This window comes from Urocitellus parryii, chromosome 1 (genome assembly GCF_045843805.1).
Source record: "Urocitellus parryii isolate mUroPar1 chromosome 1, mUroPar1.hap1, whole genome shotgun sequence".
Classification (NCBI taxonomy): Eukaryota; Metazoa; Chordata; class Mammalia; order Rodentia; family Sciuridae; genus Urocitellus; species Urocitellus parryii.
Window position 1 is genome coordinate 197,339,126 of NC_135531.1, and position 26,618 is coordinate 197,365,743.

Sequence of the window (26,618 nt, forward strand, 5' to 3'; positions counted from 1 at the left end):
CGCAATTGTCTACATTGCTATTATAGAGATAGATTAAGTACTTTAAATTCTCAATGCTGATGATATACCAAACTTCTGGCTATATTACAGGATATGTTCTTTGTAATTTAATGGTGTGTTGTTCTAAAACTCCAGAGTATTAAAATATAACTTATTTAGTAATGTGGTCAGGATGATATTTCATGGAAGGCACAGGCAGAATCAGTGCTATGTGAGTCTTAGTGCTAAGTCTTAGTGCTCATACATTTAAAAGCAAAATCAATATAACAGATTTCCTCTTCTCATGACTAAAAGACTCTTGGCAGCTTGACCAAAGGGAATATGCAGAATATTAGTTATTCCAGTCAAGAGAAAGTATGATCTCCAGGGAACAGAGTGTCCACTGGACACTCTAACTCATATCATTACTCCAGATAGTTTTATTCCCTGTTGATTAAAATTGATACAAGCCATGGCTTGAAGTTTCTTTGAAAAAAAAAAAAAGAAAAAATAAAAAGAAAAACAAACCAACTAATCCCACAAAGATCACCATCTTTTTTCTTTAAAGAAAAGAAAAAAAATATTCTGTCAGCTTCTTGGTTATTAATTTTCTCTTTCTTGGGGATTTCAGTAGTTATGGACATCTACATTTTTCCCAAATAAAGGAATATGCATTTGTATATCCTTGCCTCATCTGTGTAAATACTTGTAATTTATATGAATCCGAATGTGATTCATTTCTTTTTATTTTTCCTGGGATTTATCCAATTTCATATTAAGAAAAGAGACTTAATTGTAAGAAAGATATACTTTATTGAACACTGTACACTGAGGATTTAATTAGTAGCTTGACTATTCCATAAAACATTAAGTAACATGATAAAATGTGTGCCTATTTGCCATGTCATTTGTAAAATCAGTTTATTTAATGTCAAATCTAAAGCCTTTAAATATAGTCATGTAATTCTTCATGCCCAAAGTAGTCCTCAGCTACATTTCTATAAAGATATAAATTATAAAGATAGTGAGAGATAGGCATTCTTTCCATGTCTGATATTTTCATAGACTATGAGTAAATGGAAGGTGTGATAACACATCAGACCCCGTGATTGTGTTCTCTATTCCCAATCTTGCAACTCCGTTGCTAGAGAAAAAAGATAAGAAATGTCAAGAAAGGTGCTAGACTGTGAAGACGATGTCCTCTAGCAAAACACAAACAAACAAAAAAAAATTGAAGCCATCATAGAATATTCATGAGGAGTTTTTACACTCCAGCAATATCATACTCATTAACAGTGTTTGGGTAGGGAAAAAAAAATGTGTAATTTGGGTGACGGCAATGCCAGCAGAAATCCTTGCCTTTTCTTTCCATGGAATTTAATTCCCAACTCAGTGATGAGCCAGAGAAGGGATGGGGTAAGAATAACTCCATAAAATAGAGAAATATTTTCAATGGACAAGTTCCCAGGTCAAGATTTCAAAGGCATCCTGGGAACTTCTAGAATTTCTACAGGCAGAGAAGCTTAGGCAATATAGTCTGATGATAGATAGTTTTGCCTTGCAACCATATTTGCCCAGGTAGCACACATTCCATTTGGATATTGGTTTGTCTCAAAGGGAGACATTAGCGGAGAAGACAAAATAAAGGAGATTTTGCAGAGCTTCCTGAACGACTTCTTGAGGCCATTACTGTACCAAAATTAGAGTCAGTCCTGAATATTAGGAAAAAACTGGCAAAACATGTTTCTCCTTTGAATCCCTGCCAGTTTTCTGAGTCTGCTATTCTTGATTCTCGACATCCTAGTACCCTCAATCTGCTTTTTAAATGATCGAGAAATTTCTAAAGCATTTAACAAGCAGTTGTCAAGTGCCTACTGTATTCCAGGCATGAAGCTATTTTTTATGCAATTTACTATTTATCATAGTGTTCATAATTTGACCAATGTTTGTGTATCATACTAAAGAAAAACTAATCTGTATTACTATGATAGTGAAGGTCTACTAGGCTCACTCCTAGCTAAAAGCCTTTACATATACCATCATATCATCAAGTGCCATTCACAGTTGTGGCCCAATAAAAAGACAAATTATACCACAACTAAACCTCTGCTCTATAAAATAAAAACAAAAACAAAACTAAAAACAAACACTGAATGGTATATATTTGCATACCTTTCATTTTTCAGGAAGACAATGTTATTCAGATGGTGTTCTGAAAAGATTTGATACATTAGTCTCATAAATTACAAAGGTTAGTATGATGTAATTTTTTTACCCTTCTGATTCTACCTACTCTATAATTTGATATAGGGCTCGTTCTAAAAATAGCAAGAGAAGAGCTTTTTTTTTTTCCCCCCCCTGGGTATACTGGAGATTGAATTCAGGGGTGCTCTATCACTGTACATTTTGAGATGAGGTCTCACTAAGTTGCTTAGGGCCTTACTATACTGCAGAGGCTGGTCTCAAATATACAGTCCTCCTGCCTTGTTCTCCCAAGTCACTGGAATTATAGGAATGCATGATCACATACAGCAGAAAGAACTTTTAATAACTGAATACTAAACATACTGTAGCACTGATGAGAGAATGATAATGTGAGGCAGAGGGTTGTTTTTTTGCTATACAGAAACTTCTTATTTCTCTACAATCCGATCCAGCCCTGGCAGCAAATGCAGGTGATTCTTCCACCACCCCACCAAAAAAATTACACTATGTATTAGTAGATATTAAATTATCCCTAGAATTTTGAAGTAGGAAAATGTCTTTTTAAGAATCATAGCAAAAAAAAAAACAGCATGTAATATAAAAACATTCCCTCCCTAACATTGTCTAGGAGTAATGCCTTGGATTATACAGGGATTATGATTCCTATTATTGCAGTGAAGTATCCTATTGTCTAAACAGTCCTTTTTTTTCTTTCATTTTTTCCCCCTGAATCAATGAACAATAACATATAAGCTGTAATAGAACCCTGAATTTATCTAATAGTCTCATCTTTCACTGCTCTCCTTGCTCTTAGGGTGCCTTTTGATACTACGTCTACAGTGATGGGCATAAAATTTACAGTTCTTTATACAGTGCAACTACTTCAGTATAATCAATAGAGCCCTAGTGGTCTGGGAAAATTTGTATGCTGAGGTGAATGCCTGCAGGTTAGCAAGTGGTTGGATCTTGGAAAGTATAGTCCAATGAGCCTGAATTCATCAGGAGGAAAGCTTCCAACAGTTTTTCAGTTAAAATCATCATTATTACTTTTTTTTTCCCTACTGTTTCTACATAAGCCTGCTTTCCGCCCCAGGTGCCCACAACCAACATATATTTCCTGGTCAAAATCAGTCTCAGTTAAAAAGAAGAAAGTTGTATTGAGTTCTGGGGATGTAGCCCAGTTGTAGGGCACTTCCATGTGAGAGGGTCTGAGTTCAAGACCCAGTACTTCCAAAATAAAATAAAGTTATATTGAAAACTAAAACTTTTATTTTCAAATATGTTGTCATTATTAGAACTATATTCTCTAAATAAAAATTTGCAGGAAATTTACTTTGTACCTGTAAATGGTTGTCTTAACTTATTTTTCTGAATGAAAAGTCTATTTAATTAGAAAATTACTAGCTTTTTAAATGTATTCCATTCCAAAGTAATGAACACTTGCCTCATAAAATGTGATTTTAAAATTTTATTATGTCTTATTCTATATGATAGAATTATTAAAATGCATACATTTAAATTGAAGTTATTTTTTTAAATGTATGATTTAGACTTCCTTTCTTTGGGGAAATACTTTTTCTGTGTCAGTATGTATACAATTTCAAGTGTACAGTTTGACTAGATTACCTTTGAAGTTCTTCCAACTCTGAAATGGTCGACTCTATTTTAGTAGTCAGAGTCAACCTTAGTTAAATGTAGAAAGAAAAAAAAATGTTACATGAGTTAATAGGAATAAAAAGCCTTCCTATCTGACATTAATTTTTGCTCCTGCATCTGTCTCAGTGCCTAAAATTCCCTCTCTCTAACCAGGATTATTTCTTAAAGATGCTCATAAGGCTTATACATTTTACTTGGGTTCAGGTATTATATTATAAAGCTGATATATGCAATCTAATTTAGATTAAAATACGTAATTACTATCAATTGTCACATTGAAAATAAGACCATATAGGAATGCTTTGAGGTAAATAGTTAAAAGAAAACATGATATTAATTTATGATGAATGACTTCAGCACCTTCATAAGCAGGTTACCGCTAATTGATGGTGCCTATTCACATAAAGACCCACTTCTAGGAACTCTGATCCCATCTATCATTTTGCATAGTCCTTGCAGATCCCAATTCCTGGTTCTAGTTCTAGCTTCTCATTGCATCATCTGGGTTTGAAGATCTTTTACACAAATCCAGTATCTTATTCATACCATTCTGGCCTCCCCTATTTTCCCACAGTCCCCAGCAGCTGAAAGCCCAGGAACTCTGGCTTGATTCCAGGAATGTCAGGTTCTAGAGTCCAATAGGATGACATTGTAGGAAAAAAAAAAAGTAAAAAGAGGGTCCAATCTCAGTCAGTTAACCAAAAGCAGGACAGGAAGAAGCTTCAGACAATATAAGTTTAACTTATAATATTTTCCTAGTGCTAGTAACACAATGATATAACAAAATCACCACAAGATTTTATAACCTGAGTCATTAACTGGAAGTTTACATAGCACCAAAGCCAAAAAAGTTCCTCTGGTGCATTTGCTATAAATACAACTAAAACAAAACTGATAGTTTTCCCCTTGAATTATACAATTCATTGGATACACATGTGACCCCCAGAACTAGTTAGTGTTTTTTATAGACTTATGTTCAAATTATTAGCAATTCATTTTCCTTCAACTGTAAACTATGACATTCCCATAACAACTGTGTATTTATTAAACTTTGTTGACCAATAATGTAACCAAGTTAAGGACGTAGAGGTGAAGTGATTTGTATATGTCGTCATCAATTCTAGTCATCAAATGCCCTTGATGTAGCAAGGCGATATCATGTACCCTTCTTCTCTGGTGTCATATTAATGTCAGACAACCTGCTTGTGTAGAAGAAGAGGAAGGGCTTCTTGGTGTTGGGTTTATCACACTGCATTCTCCCAGAGTATCCATAGCAATATTGTGTGAATCAATAGGCAAAATAAGAGCAAGCCCTTTACTTCCTGAGTCCATCAGTGTAATAATTCAGAATTCTCAGTGTTGAGAAAAAGGGGAGTATATAATATAACCTAATTTTCTCCAGGATTTCCCTATAAAGTAAGTAAGACTTCATAAGCAACAAGTCAGTAATTCCAAGAAGTAAAAGATGGCTTCTTTCTCTGAGATTTTCTACATAAGTATGTTTTCTAAATGATCAAGTATACTATTTTAGGGAAATTGCTGAACATAAAATGAGTTTATATGTAAAGAGAGCCAGCAGCAACAGCTTGCTGAGCAAATTCAATGCTTTGCTCAATTTGGCTTCAGAAACAAGAATTCTACCCCATGCCTAATTCACCGAGGGCTTCTAAGGGATTGGAAGAGGGAAGACATTCATTAATTTATCAATGCATTATAATTTGAAGATGACATGAAATCAGGGAATTTATTGATTCTTGGTTCTAATTCCTGTGCTATAGGTGTCTTATTAAGGAAATAGGGGCCTAGCCCCACGTGATGGAGATTAGGGCCTACTTTTTCTTCTATTAGACGCAGAGTCTCTGGTTTAATTCCTAGATCCTTGATCCATTTTGAGTTAACTTTTGTGCATGGTGAGAGAGAGGGATTCAATTTCATTTTGTTGCATACGGATTTCCAGTTTTCCCAGCACCATTTGTTGAAGATACTATACTTTCTCCAGTGCATGCTTTTAGCAACATTGTCTAATATAAGGTAGTTGTAGTTTTGTGGGTTAGTGTCTGTGTCCTCTATCCTGTACCATTGGTCCACCAGCCTGTTTTGTTGCCAGTACCATGCTGTTTTTGGTACTACTGCTCTGTAGCATATAGTTTAAGTTCTGGTTTAGAGATACCACCTGTTTCACCCTTCCTGGTTAGAATTGCCTTAGCTATTCTGGGTCTCTTATTTTTCCAGATGAATTTCATAATCAACAAATGGGATAAACTCAAACTACAAAGGTTTTCGCAGCAAGAGAAATAATATGTGAGGTGTATAGGGAGCCTACATCCTGGGAAAAAATTTTTACCCCTCACACATCAGATACAGCTGTAATCTCTACAGTATACAAAGAACTCAAAAAACTAAACACCAAAAATAAATAAATAAATAAATAACACAGTCAACAAATGGGCCAAGGACCTGAACAGATACTTCTCAGAAGAGGATATACAATCAATGAACAAATATACGAAAAAAAACCCTCGTCATCTCTAGCAATCAGAGAAATGCAAATTAAAACTACTCTAAGATACCATCTCACTCCAGTAAGAATGGCAGCCATGATGAAGACAGACAACAACAAGTGCTGGCAAAGATGCAGGAAAAGCGTACACTCATACACTGCTGGTGGGACTGCAAATTGGTGCAGCAAATTTGGAAAGCAGTATGGAGATTCCTTGGAAAGCTGGGAATGGAACCACCATTTGACCCAGCTATTCCTCCTCTTGTACGATACCCAAAAGACCTAAAAACAGCATACTACAGGGACACAGCCACATCAATGTTTATAGCAGCACAATTCACAATAGCTAGACTGTGGAGCCAACCTAGATGCCCTTCAATGGATGAATGGATAAAAAAAATGTGGCATATATACACAATGGAATATTTCTCAGCACTAAAAAATAGTAAGATCATGACATTTGCAGGGAAATGGATGGTATTAGAGCAGATTATGCTAAGTGAAGTTAGCCAATCCCAGGAAAATAAATGCTGAATGTCTTTTCTGATATAAGGGGGGTGACTCAAAATAGGGAAGAGAGGAAGAGCATGGGAAGAAGATTATCTCCACATAGGCAAGAGGGGTAGAGGAGATAGGGAGGGAGAGAGGGAATTGCATGGATGGTGGAATGAGACCCTCACTGTTATACATGTTTGAAGATGTGAGGAAAAAAAAAAAGAATAGCGTTACCCTAGATTAGGTAGAGAGAAGTGATGGGAGGGGAGGGGAGGGTTGGGGAGATAGGAAGGATAGTAGAATGAAACAGACATTATTATTACTGTGTGTATATATGTAACTGCATGATCATTGTGATTCTGTAACATGTATACTCAGAAAATGAGATATTATATCTCATCTGATTCAAATGTATGATATGTCAAGGTCATTATACTGTCATGTGTAACTAATTAAAACAAATTACAAAAAAAGAATTAAGGGAATTTAGAAGAAGGCAAATGGAATACCACATGTAGTAGTAGTCTTCCCAAGCAACTTCAACCCATCAAAAAAAATAAGTATCTTCCTATAGTTTTTAGTACATCTCAAAGCTATTTCATTAGCTGATCAAAAATATGTACTAAGTGTTTAATGCAGATGAAAACTATGTAGAAACCAAAAACATTTATTCACAGGTAAGTAGCAAAAGGCTGTTTTGAAATATGAAATTCAAACATTGAAAAGTGGAGCGCTCAGCCAGCTGTGGTGGTGCACACCTGTAATCCCAGTGGCTCAGGAGGATCATAAGTTCAAAGCTAGCCTCAGCAAAGGTGAGATACTAAGCAACTCAGTGAAACCCTGTCTCTAAATACAACACAAAAATAGGCTCAGGGATGTGGCTCAGTGGTTGAGTGAGTGCCCAAGTTCAATCTCATATACTTCGTTCACCCCCCAAACAGAGTGAAACACTCATTTTGGTACTTTTAATTAGAAAAAAAAAACTTCATTCCTTTTTCTTTCCATTTCTCCCTTTGTTTCTTCCTTTCTGTTATTCTGGAGAAATCATATAATAAGCAAACAGATACCTAAATGAGTATTTTAAAATGGTAATGTTATAAGGAAAACAGAACTTGGATCATAGCAATACAGTAGGTGTTTATAAATAAATACAACTGGCAAATATAATGTTTAGAGGGTGTAAATAGAATAGATAAGAAAGTTCCTTCTGAAATTGGACATTTTAGCTGGGAATTGAATGATAAGAAGGAGATATTAAGGTGAATATTATAGGTAAAAACATTGCAGCCAGACAAAATAGGAAATGAAATGACCTCAGGCAAGACCAACCTAGTTGAAGAAGGAGAAGGAAACAAATATGGTTGGTACTGAAGAAGAGAGAGCAGAGAGAGGTGAAATTATAAAAAGGAATTGCCTGATAATTAGGCCCTTATAGTTCACATTTTATTCTCAGGATGGGCGAAAGTTATTGAGAGATTTTAAAGGAGAGAAGAATAAGATCTGGTTTATTGGTTAGCAGACAACATTATCATGTGAAGGATGAATTTTGTAGGCAAAGTAGGAGCTCATGGAAACCTGTAATGGAAAGAGTTTTATAATAATCAGTGACAGCTGAAAGAAGGGCTCTGGATTTCTAACTATGGATCAGTGTATAGAAATGAAGGAATCCCACCAGCCAAGCCCACACGGACCCTTGGGCCGAGCACGGGTTCTCAGAAGGGGAAGGAAGCGGTACAGTCCCATCCCCCACAGCGGACACTCCGCCGAGCCAGTCAGCGGCCACCATCCGGGAAAGCTGAAGGATACACCGCCACTCTCCTTCAGAGTGCGACATCAAAACAGGTCGGTGTCATTCAGCTCACCCCCCAGACAGCGGGAATTCGCATAAAATCTCTCCTAGGCTTGCCGGGAGAGGGAGTATCAAGCTGAGCCTCCATACAGGCTAGGGGGAAACCAGAGACACCTGTCCTCCAACCCCTCCTCCCAGTAGCAGCCAAAAGGAAACCTGGCTAGCCAGCGCTGGGGGAGGGGCAAGCAGAAAAAATCAAAGTGATAGAGTGCCAGGGATCCCAGCAGCCTGCAGCAGGGCCCGGAGAGCCAGGCCAACTGATTCGCGTGGCCTGCCCTGCGGCTACAGAAGGCGTGGCGCCTCAGTGAAGCCATTAATTGGCAAGCAGGGAGGTTAGGGAAGGCCATTAGGTGGAATCCCACCAGCCAAGCCCACACGGACCCTTGGGCCGAGCACGGGTTCTCAGAAGGGGAAGGAAGCGGTACAGTCCCATCCCCCACAGCGGACACTCCGCCGAGCCAGTCAGCGGCCACCATCCGGGAAAGCTGAAGGATACACCGCCACTCTCCTTCAGAGTGCGACATCAAAACAGGTCGGTGTCATTCAGCTCACCCCCCAGACAGCGGGAATTCGCATAAAATCTCTCCTAGGCTTGCCGGGAGAGGGAGTATCAAGCTGAGCCTCCATACAGGCTAGGGGGAAACCAGAGACACCTGACCTCCAACCCCTCCTCCCAGTAGCAGCCAAAAGGAAACCTGGCTAGCCAGCGCTGGGGGAGGGGCAAGCAGAAAAAATCAAAGTGATAGAGTGCCAGGGATCCCAGCAGCCTGCAGCAGGGCCCGGAGAGCCAGGCCAACTGATTCGCGTGGCCTGCCCTGCGGCTACAGAAGGCGTGGCGCCTCAGTGAAGCCATTAATTGGCAAGCAGGGAGGTTAGGGAAGGCCATTAGGTGGAATCCCACCAGCCAAGCCCACACGGACCCTTGGGCCGAGCACGGGTTCTCAGAAGGGGAAGGAAGCGGTACAGTCCCATCCCCCACAGCGGACACTCCGCCGAGCCAGTCAGCGGCCACCATCCGGGAAAGCTGAAGGATACACCGCCACTCTCCTTCAGAGTGCGACATCAAAACAGGTCGGTGTCATTCAGCTCACCCCCCAGACAGCGGGAATTCGCATAAAATCTCTCCTACGCTTGCCGGGAGAGGGAGTATCAAGCTGAGCCTCCATACAGGCTAGGGGGAAACCAGAGACACCTGACCTCCAACCCCTCCTCCCAGTAGCAGCCAAAAGGAAACCTGGCTAGCCAGCGCTGGGGGAGGGGCAAGCAGAAAAAATCAAAGTGATAGAGTGCCAGGGATCCCAGCAGCCTGCAGCAGGGCCCGGAGAGCCAGGCCAACTGATTCGCGTGGCCTGCCCTGCGGCTACAGAAGGCATGGCGCCTCAGTGAAGCCATTAATTGGCAAGCAGGGAGGTTAGGGAAGGCCATTAGGTGGAATCCCACCAGCCAAGCCCACATGGACCCTTGGGCCGAGCACGGGTTCTCAGAAGGGGAAGGAAGCGGTACAGTCCCATCCCCCACAGCGGACACTCCGCCGAGCCAGTCAGCGGCCACCATCCGGGAAAGCTGAAGGATACACCGCCACTCTCCTTCAGAGTGCAACATCTAAACAGCAGACACTCCATCCAGGCAGTCAGTGGCCACCATCCGGGAAAGCTGAAGAATACACCACCACTCTCCAACAGCTTGTAACATCAAAACAGCCAGCAGCAGGACCCCGGAGATCCAGGCCAACTGATTCGCGCGGCCTGCCCCGCAGCTACAGAAGGCGTGGCGCCTCAGAGAAGCCATTAATTAGCAAGCAGGGAGGTTAGGGACTGCCATTAGGTGGAATCCCACCAGCCAAGCCCACCGCCCACGCCCGGAAGAGGCCCAGCGATCTGCCAGCATTGTAGTCACGACACCCCAATTGGAATAGGGACAGAGCAGAGCCGCCTTCCACTCCCGGAACAGGCCCAGAGAGCCGCCAGCGTGATAGACACGTCACCCCAATTGGAGTAGGGGCACAGCCGCCGCCCGCACCTGCAAGGGAGACTTTTCAAGTATACAAGAGCAACATAAATAAATAGGGGGTAAATTTCAAAACACAACAGTTGCACCAAGCAGAAAGAAACGCGGGCAGTATGAAAAGACAAGGAAAGAAAGGACCACAAGCAATGCAGGTCAACTCAACTTTAGAAGAGGTAATAGCTGCAACAGATGGAATATCAGATAAAGAGTTCAGGATATATATGCTTCAGATGATCTGGAGTCTCAAGGAAGACATGAGACAGCAAAATCAGACAATGAAAGATCACATTGACAAACAAATCCAGGAAGTAAAAGATCAATTTCACAGGGAGATAGAGGTAATAAAGAACAAACAAATAGAAATTCTAGAAATGCAGGAAACAATAAACCAACTTAAAAACTCAATTGAGAATACTACCAGCAGAGTAGATCACTTAGAAGAGAGAACATCAGACAATGAAGACAAAGTATTTCAACTGGAAAAGAACATAGACAGCTCAGCAAGTCTGCTAAGAAACCATGAGCAGAACATCCAAGAATTATGGGACAATATCAAAAGACCAAATTTAAGAGTCATTGGGATACAGGAAGGCACAGAGCTCCATTCCAAAGGAATAAACAGTCTATTCAGTGAAATAATACGAGAAAACTTCCCAGAATTGAAGATTGAGACAGAATCCCAAATCCTAGAAGCCTACAGGACGCCGAATGTGCAAAATCATAAGAGATCCACACCTAGACACATTATAATGAAGATGTCCAACATACAGAATAAGGAGAGAATTTTAAAAGCTGCAAGAGAAAGAAAGCAGATTACATTTAGGGGTAAACCAATCAGGATAACAGCTGATCTCTCAACACAGACTCTGAAAGCTAGAAGATCCTGGAATAACATATTTCAAACACTGAAAGACAATGGGCTCCAACCAAGAATCGTGTATCCGGCGAAATTAAGCTTCAGGTTAGAAGATGAAATTAAAACCTTCCACAATAAACAAAAGTTAAAAGAATTCGCAGCTAGAAAACCATCTCTTCAATAAATCCTTGGCAAAACATTACAGGAAGAGGAAATGGAAAACAACATTGAAAACCAACAATGGGAGGTAGGACAGTAAAGGGGGGAAAGTAGTCATAGAGGATAACAAATCAGGTTTAGTAACATCAATAAACAAATATGGATAGAAGAACAAACCATATCTCAATAATAACCCTAAATGTTAATGGCTTAAACTCACCAATTAAGAGACACAGGCTAGTAGAATGGATCAAAAAACAAGACCCAACAATATGCTGTCTACAGGAGACGCATTTGATAGGAAAAGATATACATAGACTGAAGGTGAAAGGTTGGGAAAAATCATATCACTCATATGGACTGCGGAAACAAGCAGGAGTGTCCATACTCATATCTAATAAAATAGATTTCAAGCCAAAGCTAATCAAAAGGGATATAGAAGGACACTTCATACTGCTCAAGGGAACCATACACCAACAAGACATAACAATCATAAATATATATGCCCCAAATAATGGTGCAGCTGTATTCATCAAGCAAACTCTTCTCAAGTTCAAGAGTCTAATAGACCAACATACAATAATCATGGGAGACTTCAACACACCTCTCTCACCACTGGACAGATCTTCCAAACAAAAGTTAAATAAGGAAACTATAGAACTCAATAACACAATTAACAACCTAGACTTAATTGACATATATAGACTATACCACCCAACATCAAGTAGCTACACTTTTTTCTCAGCAGCACATGGAACCTTCTCAAAAATAGACCATATACTATGTCACAGGGCAACTCTTAGACAATACAAAGGGGTAGAGATAATACCATGCATCTTATCTGATCATAATGGAATGAAACTGAAAATCAATGATAAAAGAAGAAAGGAAAAAGCAAGCATCACCTGGAGAATGAACAATAGGTTGCTGAGTGATCAATGGGTTTTAGAAGACATCAAGGAGGAAATTAAAAAATTCCTAGAGTTAAATGAAAACACAGACACAACATATCGGAATCTATGGGACACATTGAAAGCAGTTCTAAGAGGAAAATTCATTGCTTGGAGTTCATTCCTCAAAAAAAGAAAAAACCAACAAATAAATGATCTCATACTTCATCTCAAAATCCTAGAAAAAGAAGAGCAAAACAAGAGCAAAAGAAGTAGAAGGCAAGAAATAATTAAAATCAGAGCTGAAATTAATGAAATTGAAACAAAAGAAACAATTGAAAAAATTGACAAAACTAAAAGCTGGTTCTTTGAAAAAATAAATAAAATTGACAGACCCTTAGCCATGCTAACGAAGAGAAGAAGAGAGAGAACCCAAATTACTAGCATACGGGATGAAAAAGGCAATATCACAACAGACACTTCAGAAATACAGAAGATAATCAGAAATTACTTTGAATCCTTATACTCCAATAAAATAGAAGATAGTGAAGGCATAGATAAATTACTTGAGTCCTATGATCTGCCCAGATTGAGCCAGGAGGATATAGACAACCTAAACAGACCAATAACAATAGAGGAAATAGAAGAAACCGTCAAAAGACTACCAACTAAGAAAAGCCCAGGACCAGATGGGTATACAGCAGAGTTTTACAAAACCTTTAAAGAGGAACTAACACCAATATTTTTCAAGCTATTTCAGGAAATAGAAAAAGAGGGAGAACTTCCAAATTCATTCTACGAGGCCAACATCACCCTGATTCCGAAACCAGACAAAGACACTTCAAAGAAGGAAAACTACAGACCAATATCTCTAATGAACCTTGACGCAAAAATCCTCAATAAAATTCTGGCGAATCGGATTCAAATACATATCAAAAAAATTATACATCATGATCAAGTAGGATTCATCCCTGGGATGCAAGGCTGGTTTAATATACGGAAATCAATAAATGTTATTCACCACATCAATAGACTTAAAAATAAGAACCATATGATCATCTCAATAGATGCAGAAAAAGCATTCGACAAAGTACAGCATCCCTTTATGTTCAAAACGCTAGAAAAATTAGGGATAACAGGATCATACCTCAACATTGTAAAAGCAATCTATGATAAGCCACAGGCCAGCATCATTCTGAATGGAGAAAAATTGAAGGCATTCCCTCTAAGATCTGGTACAAGACAGGGATGCCCTCTCTCACCACTTCTGTTCAACATAGTCCTCGAAACACTGGCCAGAGCAATTAGACAGTCAAAAGAAATTAAAGGCATAAAAATAGGAAAAGAAGAACTTAAATTATCACTATTTGCAGATGATATGATTCTATACCTAGCAGACCCAAAAGGGTCTACAAAGAAGCTATTAGAGCTAATAAATGAATTCAGCAAAGTGGCAGGATATAAGATCAACATGCATAAATCAAAGGCGTTCCTGTATATGAGCGACAAATCCTCTGAAACGGAAATGAGGACAACTACTCCATTCACAATATCCCCCCAAAAAATGAAATACTTGGGAATCAACCTAACAAAAGAGGTGAAAGATTTATACAATGAAAATTACAGAACCCTAAAGAAAGACATAGAAGAAGACCTTAGAAGATGGAAAAACATACCCTGCTCATGGATAGGCAGAACTAACATCATCAAAATGGCGATATTACCAAAAGTTCTCTATAAGTTCAATGCAATGCCAATCAAAATCCCAACAGCATATCTTGTAGAAATAGATAAAAGAATCATGAAATTCATATGGAATAATAAAAGACCCAGAATAGCAAAAACAATACTAAGCAGGAAGTGTGAATCAGGCGGTATAGCGATACCAGACTTCAAGCTATACTACAGAGCAATAGTAACAAAAACAGCATGGTACTGGTACCAAAACAGGCGGGTGGACCAATGGTACAGAATAGAGGACACAGTAACTAATCCACAAAACTACAACTATCTTATTTTTGATAAAGGGGCTAAAAGCATGCAATGGAGGAAGGATAGCATCTTCAACAAATGGTGCTGGGAAAACTGGAAATCCATTTGCACCAAAATGAATCTGAATCCCTATCTCTCGCCGTGCACAAAAGTTAACTCAAAATGGATCAAGGAGCTTGATATTAAATCAGAGACACGGCATCTGATAGAAGAAAAAGTTGGTTATGATCTACACGCTGTGGGATCGGGCTCCAAATTCCTCAATGGGACACCCATAGCGCTAGAGTTAACAAATAGAATCAACAAATGGGACTTACTCAAACTAAAAAGTTTTTTCTCAGCAAAAGAAACAATAAGAGATAAATAGGGAGCCTACATCCTGGGAACAAATCTTTACTCCACACACTTCAGATAGAGCCCTAATAACCAGAATATACAAAGAACTCAAAAAATTAGACAATAAGATAACAAATAACCCAATCAATAAATGGGCCAAGGACCTGAACAGACACTTCTCAGAGGAGGACATACAATCAATCAACAAGTACATGAAAAAATGCTCACCATCGCTAGCAGTCAGAGAAATGCAAATCAAAACTACCCTAAGATACCATCTCACTCCAGTAAGACTGGCAGCCATTAGGAAGTCAAACAACAATAAGTGCTGGAGAGGATGCGGGGAAAAGGGCACTCTTGTTCATTGCTGGTGGGACTGCAAATTGGTGCAGCCAATTTGGAAAGCAGTATGGAGATTTCTTGGAAAGCTGGGAATGGAACCACCATTTGACCCAGCTATTCCCCTTCTCGGTCTATTCCCTAAAGCCCTAACAAGAGCATGCTACAGGGACACTGCTACATCGATGTTCATAGCAGCTCAATTCACGATAGCAAGACTGTGGAACCAGCCTAGATGCCCTTCAATAGATGAATGGATAAAAAAAATGTGGCATTTATACACTATGGAGTATTACTCTGCATTAAAAAATGACAAAATTATAGAATTTGGAGGGAAATGGATGGCATTAGAGCAGATTATGCTAAGTGAAGCTAGTCAATCTTTAAAAAACAAATACCAAATGACTCCTTTGATATAAGGGGTGTAAACAAGGACAGGGTAGGGACGAAGAGCTTGAGAAGAATATTTACAGTAAACAGGGATGAGAGGTGGGAGGGAAAGGGAGTGAGAAGGGAAATTGCATGGAAATGGAAGGCGATCCTCAGGGTTATACAAAATGTCATATAAGAGGTAAGGAGGGGTAAGTCAAGAGAATACAAATGGAAGACATGATTTACAGTAGAAGGGGTAGAGAGAGAAAAGGGGAGGGGAGGGGAGGGGAGGGGAGGGGGGATAGTAGACAATAGGACAGACAGCAGAATACATCAGACACTAGAAAGGCAATATGTCAATCAATGGAAGGGTAACTGATGTGATACAGCAATTTGTATACGGGGTAAAAGCGGGAGTTCATAATCCACTTGAATCAAACCGTGTAATATGATGTATTAAGAACTATGTAATGTTATGAACGACCAATAAAAAAAAAAAAAAAAAAAAGAAATGAAGGAACCTCTACCCTTCCAAATCCATATTGCTATACTTCATTTCTAATGAAAAGGAGCTGTGTAAAGGAAGCAAGGAATTCGGGACAAAAAAAAAATTCACTTACCGTTTTTGGCTTTGCAAGACCGGTTGTCTGGCTGCATTAGATAGCCCTCCACACAACTGCAAGCATAGGAGCCATGTGTATTTATGCAGGTCTGGCTGCAGGTACCATAAATAGCACATTCGTCTCGATCTAAAAGGAAAATTGGCATCATTTCTAAGCAACTTAACTCTTAGACATTTTTATTTCTCCTTGAAGAATGCATGTATGTTTGAACTTTGGAAACAGACTCTTGCTTATGAAGGAAGCACTAACACCAATATGACTTTTCAAGACCACACTAACTGAAATTCAAGTTCATTGTTGCTTTAATATTTACAAAGAAAAAATGATCAAATTTAATATCAAGTCATTTGTTAAATATAAGTTTTGCATTTATGATGGGTAGGCAAGAAGTCCTTCGGTATTTTGGTCAAGGTATGAAATATACTGCAATTAATATTTATTGAATAGTTCCAGTGTTCATAACACAGTCTTTTTACTATATTAACAAAGAATTTATCTTGTGACATGGTTTTCAATTTACAGATTTAATAAGAGTTTTGAGCCAAGCTATGTAAATCACCCTCACTAATTTAGAAAGGGGAAACTATCAAGCACTTATTGAAACCAGACATTTTAATTAAATTTTATTTTAATATCTTCCTTCCTTCCTCTACCATCTAGTTTAAATCTCCATAAACAGTGGATGTTAAATGATTCTTAACTGACCAATGAAACAAAAAGACATCTTGTCATACTTAATTTTTTAGACAGATGTATATTCAGTCTGACCTATGTACCAACCTCTGTACTAATCCCAGAATAAAATAGAATTGAAAAAAAAAAAAACTTGTGTTGTATCCTTAAATGATACAAGTTCAGTGAGATATTATTTTGATACTATGCATTTCTTTATTGTAAAGGCATATCCTAATAATAAGATAATCCGAGAGAAGGAAGTACATCTGCTTGGGCCTGGAGGGAGAATACTAAGTGGAAACTTCAGATAAAAAAAACAAAAACAAGAAAGGATTGATAAAAAGGAACACTTTAGTTAAATACAATACAATGTAAAAGACATTGGGATGATGTAGTATGGGTATCATAGAAGCGCAAGGAATCAAGTTCAGTAAAGGTGTATTAGGGCAAGTAGTAGGAGATGAGAATGGGAAAATAATTTGTGGAACAGATAATAAAGCAAAGAAGAAAAGATCAAATTTAATATCAAATAATTTTTTTAATTTCAAGTTTTATTTGCATTTGTGATGAGTAGGCAAGAAATCTACCCTACTGAACCAAAAGGGGTAATGGAAAAGTAAAAAAAATAGATAAGCCATATGATCAACTTTGCATTCTCAACCAAAACAAGTTCGGATGAAAAGATGGATTGGTAAATGTAAAGAACGGATCCTGGAAAGTTAATTAAGTTGTTAGATATGAAGTAAAGGGAATAAACTCTAAGATTTACACAATTAAAATAGATAAGGTTTAAAAACTGTTTGGAAGTGATGGATATGAATGGTGGTTCAATTTTGCAATAGAGAATATAGGAGTGTGGATTTGAGTAGAGATATGATGAGAGGGGATAATGACTTTGATTTGATTATGTTAAGCTTGAGGTGTCCACAGAGCATCTCTCAGTAAATGTGCAATAAGCAATTGACAATACTGGACTGTTAATATAGACTAAGATCTGTTCTATATCATTTTGGACTCAATAGCATATAGATAATAAATTTAAACAAACAGAAAATGGTTATTTCTACAGATAAATGGAAATTAAGAAAAAAATAATAATTTGGCTGGAATAAATTGTTATCAGGTGCTGATGTGGAAAGGGCAGGCCAGAAAAAAGGAGTCCATGAGCCTCCTATGTAGGAGACTTCATGACTAATTCAGGAAGAGCTAAGAAAAGAAGAACTTTTCAAGAATATCAAAATGTTTAAAAGGATTATATGCAATGAATTATATGCAATGAAGAAATTCAAAAAAATAAAGATTGAATTCTCATTTGGATACCTCGATTAGGAGATTAGGACACTTATGTTTTGATCCTGGTAGTATAGAATTTTCTTGTTGTTATAAAAAATCTTTATCTATCAAGCTTTCAAATAATTCCAGTACACACACAAATATATTGTTTCAGTGGATTTTACCTGACAGTTTTGTGGGACTCTAGAAAGAGTTGAATGTCACTTCTGGGTTGATGAGTATGAAATGAAGAAAGTTGCCATATGATCTCAAACTTACCCTTTATGTGTATAAATGGGAGGTAGAGTTTGTAGTGAAGATAATCAAGAACACTGGTGCTCTGGGAAAGTCCAGATAAACTGAAAAGGCTGTAAAAGTACTTAGGGATTAAAATTGATGATTTTCACCAGTCTCAACTAGATCTGAAGGAAATGGAAAGTTTAAAGGTGTTTGACTTTTGTTATAATATTAGAAGCCACAAAATAGGAATGAAGGATTGAGACATAAAATTGAAATAACAAAATTGAGAATGTAAGTATAGTCAGTTGTTAAACATCTCAAATAATAAAGAAGAGATGGGGACAGGAATGAGGCTATAAGAAGAAGCAGTATCTAAAATAGATGTTTGCATGTTTCTTGTTTTATTTTGCATGTATTTTTTATTGGAGAAATGTGAACTTACGTATTGACTACAATGTGAGACAGTGAAAGAACATTAAACATACAGAAGAGGTGAAAATTAATGGACTAAGATAAGACAAAAGTTCAGTTGGGCAGCAATAAAAATGGGAAACAAGCAAATTAAAGAAGTAAACCTATTCTGAAATGAGAACAAAAAAGCATGTTGGGATATAAATGCAAATCCTGAGGAGAAAGGAGAGGAGTTTGATTTAATATTTATGATACCTACAAAAATGTTTAGAAAATAAAAACTCATTGATAATATGAAAGAGAATAGATTAAGGAAACATATTTTAAGAGAATAAAGAATGATTGAAGTACTCTTTTACAAGTGATGGCCAAGGGGGCTGTCACACACAGATACTGTCTGCTCATATCCCTCAAATATTTACATGTACTTCTGCACCTGTGGGGATCTTTCATTGTGTCTGAGGGATATGCAATTCCTCCAAATCATCTCATGAGAAGCTCTGCTAGGATTCAAGGCAGGTCAAAGTTCCAGGAGAGATAAAACATTCTCCAGCACATGACCACTTGCTTCTTGCCTATTTGGAAATGTACATTAAAACCTAAGTCCCTTCATCCCTCATCCTAGAGGGATGGAGAACACATTTCAGCTCAGTCAAACCTTGTTGTAGACAGTTAATTTTTCTAGCTATTCTCTTTCTAGATCACCTCTCACTGCCATTATTAAGAAGAAGAAGAAAAAGAAGAAGAAGAAGGAGGAGGAGGAGGAGGAGGAGGAGGAGGAGGAGGAGGAGGAGGAGGAGGAGGGGGAGAAAGAAGAAAAGAAAGGAAGGAAGGAAGGAAGGAAGGAAGGAAGGAAGGAAGGAAGGAAGGAAGGAAGAAAAAAGAAAAAAAGCATGGTGAGGCACAAATAAACCTTGAATCTTGAATCCTTGTTTCAGAACTGGCTTTTGGGAAAACCCAAGCTAATAAAGGAACTTACTAAGGGAAAGCAAAAAGATTGCTGAATAGCATAAGGGACAATTTAAATTGGGAAACAATGTAGTTGTATGGAATTAATTTGCTCTATTCTCTGATTTTTTTAGTGTCCTATAATAACCTGCAGCCATGGATGGCTCATTTTCAATAAGTGCTTTTGGAACTGAAAGAACAGAGTTTGGAATTAAGTCTATGGTAATTCTAAAAGAAATCTAGTCTTCCATTTGGTAAAATCCAGGCTCTGGTTGCAGTAATGATTCTTGTCTATTTCCACAGATTTTTCTACTTTAATATTATTGGTGTCTATTTTGGCATTTCTGATATAATTATATTATACAGGAAAGAAATGTGATTAATGATTTTTTTTATTCTTTCTACTTAGCTAGAATATACTGCTGTGACATGATACAGCTCCACAAAATTGGCCACAAAGGAATAGACAAGTCATTACTTGTGATGCTGCCTTCTTTTTTCTTTAAGACAGAGAATTGACTGGAAATACAGTTTCATGGAAGTATAAGTGATTCTCAGACCCAGCCATTCGAATATTTGGAGAAAATAAAACAAGTTTCTTTTCCATTAGTGATTTCTCAAATTATTGCTATACAATTGTTACTCGTGTTCAACAGGAGGGATCAACTATGATTATATTTTTGCATTTAATTCAAAGACTAGGAAATTCAAGACTTCAATTTATCCTTGCAAAAGGAACTGAAAATCCTGATTCTTACTGGAGTAAGGTGTAGAAAATAAGAGCGAAATATATGTTATAGGTACCTAAGTCTAACACATTTAAATATTAAGGGCTATTTTGAACCACAAATTCCACGTGTGTCCTAAGGCACCATTTATATTTGAAGCCATGTACATCAAGGTGACTTTTGTGATTATGAGGGATCTAGAATTCCCTAGATTTTTTTCAGAATGTCTGGACTTTTATATGTATGACTTATTTTTAAATGTTGGTTCAAAACATATGACACAACTAAACATATCAACCTGATCCTCTTATAGCAGACTCTAATGAGTATTTAATAATCAATTGTGTTATAAAAAATGTTTTATATTAATAAATAAATAGTAAACTAAAGTTCAAACCACAGATATACCTGAAAAGTATAAAACTAAAAGACCCAACTTATTGATCTTAAATTTTAAGATCAATAATATGAAAGTGAAGCTTATTAAAATAATCAGCAAAGCACAATTTCTTTGGAAAATGTTCCAATTATTAGTAGTTGGGCAATGAAGCTATTCCCCGATTTTGTGTGCATGCTCCCTTAAGAGATTTGAAATAAATACAGATTCTAAGTACCATATCAAATAATATACATAATATATGTGTACCAATATTTATATCTATTATTATTGCTATTGGTAAGTATCTGCTACCATAATTACCAATGCAAAAATTATAAAGAACTTTACATAACTAGCAATTATTAACTTACTTAATAAATTTTTACTAGACTATAGCCATATGACTACCATAAAACATTTAGAAATATATAATAATTAAATCTATTTGTTAATGTTTAACTAAAACATTTGCCCTTTTTGACATTCTGATATTATTGTGAAACACATTGAAAATGTATTGATATAAACTCATAAGAGTAATGTTTACATTTTGGGGGGATGTATTAACTTTTAAATCTAAAAAAAGAGTTAACAAACTTTAAGTGGAACATGATAGGTACTCAAAGATATATTATTTTCTATTAACTAAACCTCTATAAAAATATTAATAATATTAATAATAATAATAATAATAATAAGAGTGTTGCCACACAGTTCATGCATGGGAGGCTTTATTCTTACCTCAAGGTGTTTACTGAAGGTGATTGAGTTTTAAAGAACTTAGGGAAGGGGGATTGGGAGATTTATCTATTCATCTCTTTCTTTAATTTCTGGCCATGAATGAATGGGCTTCATCCATTGTGTTTCCACCATTGTTATAGGTCCAAAAGCAATGGGACCAATCAATCAGGGACTGAAATCTTCAAAATGGTGGGTAATTAACCTTTCCTCAATTTGAGTAGGTCAGAGCAGGCATTCGTTACAATAATGCAAAACTGAAAACAAGTAGAGTTAACACAAATATAGTTTAATTTTACACTTACCTCTACAGCTTCTCCCATCTTCTTTTACTTCAAATCCATCCTCACAGTAACATTTTGTACTATTCCTCATCATTGCACATTTATACTGACAATTCAGCTGCTGGCAATTGGTTAACAATTCTGCAGTTGAAAAACAAATATAGTCTCTATGTTAAACTGTGAACATATGTATAGTTCTAAATTTTAAATATTGGTTATACTTATTTAGTAATAATGGTAATTAAACAGTTCTGATTATTTTCTCAGTAAGATTCCATGATTAATCTAGGGAAGAAACAATGTCTATTCCTTTAAAATACATTGGATTGCATTTGTTTGAAATTATGTTAATAAAATTTAAGATCAATAAGTTGGGTCTTTCAGTTTTTTAGCTTGTCACTATCTTCAAAGTCACAAATTCTTTCCATTTAAATGTCTAGTAAATTAAATTGTTTCAAGAGAAAAAAAAAGTCAATTCACTGGTTGATTTTACCATCCATGCCTTTTTTATCTCACACACCAAATGATTTTCTATCTTTCAAGACCTTGTTTTGATTCACCAATCCATGTGTAACCTTCATAGTAATCAGTGTGAATATATTCCATTTTAATAATTTATTTTCCATCAGTAACAAAATATTTTATAAAAACTGGACATTATATTTTTCATTATATCTGAACACATTAAGAATTTATACATCATTGAATCAAAACTTAGTAAACCATCAGAGAAACTTAGGATTCCATATGATAAAGGCCTGAAACACAGATGAAGTGACAAGAGCATATACATTAAAAAAAAGTACCTAACAGGAATAATCTAGAAATATATAAACATAGAAATATATTTAGTTGAATGCATGACTAATTTTACTGTCCAAATTAGGGGTATTAATGTAGAGGTATTAATGAATTCCATAGTTTTTTTCCCATAGTAGGTAAAAAAAGTATTTTGAATATTCAATGACTCAAAATATGTCATAATTTGTCATAAGCTTATCTGGCACTTCTGAAAAATTATAAATTGCAACTAAAATGAATAAAAATTCCAATGTGGGGAAAAGAACACACTTGAACCTCCTAAACTGAACACTGGGTATATTACTAAAACAATAATTGTCTATAGTATTCCTTTAGCTAAGTTTTTTTCAACTCTCTCATACAACTATTATATACACCTTCTCTTAAAAACGTAAAAGCTCCTTCCTAATATTCACTTATATATGTCAATCTTGTTTGCTATTTCTTTGAGGAAACTAAAACAATCAGAAGAGATTTTTCAGGTTCACACTGCCCATCTACATATTGATGCATGTTCTTGTCTCCCTTGCCTTTCAAACTTAATGGAATTCATTGTCAATGCTCCCACACCACATGGTAGGCACAAATCCCATCTGCACTCATCTACTCACAGATTTCACTCGAACTGTGATCCTCTTCCTTTTTAATCATGTAATCGTGCCCCCCACCTGGTTGATATTAGGTCAGGATTGACAAACTAAGTTCCCAGTATGGTTTTTATATGATAATGTTCATTGGAGCACAGTCACACCCATTATTTACATGTTGTGTATGGCTCTTTTCACTCTACCCCAGAAATGGTAGGGACTAAAAAGTCTAAAATAATTTACTATAATCCCTTAACAGAGAAAGATTTCTGAATTATGCACTAGTTTATTCTCAGTGCTCTTATTTTTTTCCCAACTTATAAATAAAAACCCTGGATTTCACTTACCCAATTGTCAATACTGCTCAATTCTGTTTCTCTTAAAATAAAACTTTCTCTCTCTCTCTCTCTCTCTCTCTCTCTCTCTCTCTCTCTCTCTCTCCCTCCCTCCCTCCCTCCCTCCCTCTTTTTCTACTTTAAACCCAGCCATTCAATTTTAACCCCTAGTGCTTCACATAAAAGTCTCTAATGACCTATTTGTTGATAAGTGCAACGATCTTTTTTCTCTGTCTTTCCGTTACTTGAACTATCAGCAGCATTTGACACAGTTGGTAACTATTTCTTTTTTGGTTTGTTCTCACAATTGACTCTGCTTCCAAGCTACTGTGCTCTTGGCTTTCCTATATCATAGCTTTCTTTGTTGGCTTCCATTTCTTCTCATCAACCTGAGATTGGAAGGGTGGGGTAGAAACCATGGTACTGTTTTCATGTCTATTCACCACTTGCAAACTTACTAAGTTTCAAGACTTCCTTTCTGTCTGGAATAAAACTACAGTACAATAACAACTAATATTTTTTATATCAAATACCTTATCTCTTGAAATACCTAGAACATTTTGGTTTTCTTGAAGCAATTTTAACTACTATACAAATGAACTACACCTAATTTGTAATCTTGCATAATTGGTTAATGCTAGTGACACATTAATATAGTTATGAACAGTTATTTAACACACAAATACCATTGGTTTGTCTGTAAAAATTATACCAATACAATATGGAATAAATGATGCTTTGTGAAATTCTGTTCTCCCCATTAGTATAAAATTTAGAAAGTATTATATTTCAGGTTCTATAAATATGAAAATTCTTTGAAACCTCATATTTTAAAGAAGAGGAGATTGGTAGCTCATAACTAGTCCAAGATTATATAAAATCAGAACAAATATATGACAGAACATGCCTGCAAAACAAGGTCAGTGTCACTTCGTGGCCCCATCTTGTTATAAACTGTTCTGATTCCCACTGTACCATCTAGGGATGGTTCAAACCATGGGATGTCATTTAATGAATTAATTTTATTTGTTTATTTACATTTGTAATTCTAGACTTAGTAGTTTACTAAAGACATAGAAAGTGATTCATAGGATTTGTATTGAATGAGTTAATCAATGAAATAGCTTAACTTTAAAATGAGAATTAACAAGAGGATCATTTCTAGTCTATTAAGATACATCCCAAAGATACTTCATTTACCTCTTAAAGTTAGGTAATTGAGTTGTCAGATCTTGTTTCATTATGGTGGAATTTGTCCAAAAGTGGCTTGAATTTATATGCTATTTTAGTTCAATATTTATTTAGCACCTAATCAAAGCCCTCTGCTAGGGTTCCACAAATGCAAAACTGTTTTAGACACATTGAGGATTTACAATGTGACAGGGAAAGGAGTGGTGGAAAGTCCACTAGTATAACTTATAGTAATACTTTATGACTAAAAAGCACAGACATTACAAACATATATTATGTTTGTCTTTGATTATCTTAAGGTTTTACATGTTCACAATATAATGACCAGAGAAGAGCTCAGAATTTGGGTTTACCTCTAAAAGAGAAGTCTGGAATGTAGATATAGATATGGAAGTCATAAGCATGAAGTTAGTACATGGAACCTAACAAGTAAAGGACTGTCCCTTTAAACACTGTTTGAGATACAAGTAAAACCCAAAGGAGAACTGCCACATGTGAAAATCAAACAGAAGAGACATCAACGCCAACAAAACAAACCCTGAAATAATCAACCACATAAGCAGAGAACCCAGAAAGCTTCAGAAACCCTAGGAAGGACAGTCCATACAAGTAATCAGGAAAATCAATGTTAAATTCAGTGAGAAATACACATGGATAAAGACTAGAAAATGAAGGAGATTTCCTAACAGATCAAGGAATGCCTATGGAAAGCAATTCAGTGTGGTAATGAGGACAGAAGTGAATGCAACAGGGGTTGAAAAGGAACAAGGAAATAGGAAAGTTTTCTTATAGAAAACACTTGGATGAAGTTATGGCATAAAAAGAATGAAGGTAGGGTGTGATACAATTTATTTGGTCTCAATATTAAGGCTGACATATTAATTAAGTGATTTAAATGCATTGTTTTTCTCTTAAATCTCTATAACCTGGCTTCTCCTTTTTCAATCTCAATCCAAAGTAGAAAACCCAAATACTTCTGTTCTCCTCTTTCTACTTTCTTTACTATTGAAATGTCTATCAATAAGAATATGGTATAGTCTTGAAGAGATATCAATTTGGATTGGTAATGGGGATGATTGAGAAGAAAGAGGGGAAAATGCATCTGTAAGACCAGGTCTTAATCTATTGCTGGTAAATGAAAGAGCAAAAAAAAAAAAAAGACAAGGGCGGATGGTGGAGCAGACTGGTGGGGGGCAGGCTGGGTTTGTGGCTCAGAGGTAGAGCCCTCACCTAGCACGTGGGAGGCTCTGGGTTTGATCCTCAACACCACATAAAAATAAATAAAATAAATGTATTGTGTACAAATAAAAAATAAATATTTAAAAAAGACAAAGGCAACTTTGTTTTTGGTTTGTATCCTGCACAAGGACTAGTTTATGCACATGGTAATGGTAGGGAGATGATTAAACAGTATATGATATTATGTAAACATAGTAAATATTGATTCTGCTAACAGATCATGAAGAATTATGAAGAACTAATAATGTAAAAAGTAAAATTTAAAATTTGACTTGACTGTGCAAGCAATACTAATTATTGTAAAGTTATTTGTTTGAACTGCTTAGCATTTATGCTTAATTACATGTAACACTGTAATGACTATGTGCATAATTAACAGAGCATCTGATTAATTTTGTTAGAAAGCTTATTTGAGTACAACAGAAAATTTTGAACTTGAATCATTAGTTTTCACAGAGTGATTTTCACAGAGCACAATCATTGGCTCATGCAATATTATCGTTTGTTTGGATCTTAGACTGATGTAGAAAGA

The 26,618-nt window shown here is 36.5% G+C and overlaps 1 protein-coding gene across 1 annotated transcript in view; it reads right to left on the reverse strand.

The window, feature by feature from the left end:
* Nucleotides 1-26,618, reverse strand: part of Lrp1b (LDL receptor related protein 1B) — a 1,492,917-nt gene that overhangs the window by 965,743 nt on the left and 500,556 nt on the right. Inside the window, exons 4-5 of the mRNA XM_077794359.1 lie at nucleotides 21,955-22,074; nucleotides 16,256-16,384 (exon numbers count right to left, since the gene is read on the reverse strand). Of these exons, the coding sequence (XP_077650485.1) occupies nucleotides 16,256-16,384; nucleotides 21,955-22,074 (249 nt within the window). The remainder of the gene's footprint in view (nucleotides 1-16,255; nucleotides 16,385-21,954; nucleotides 22,075-26,618) is intronic.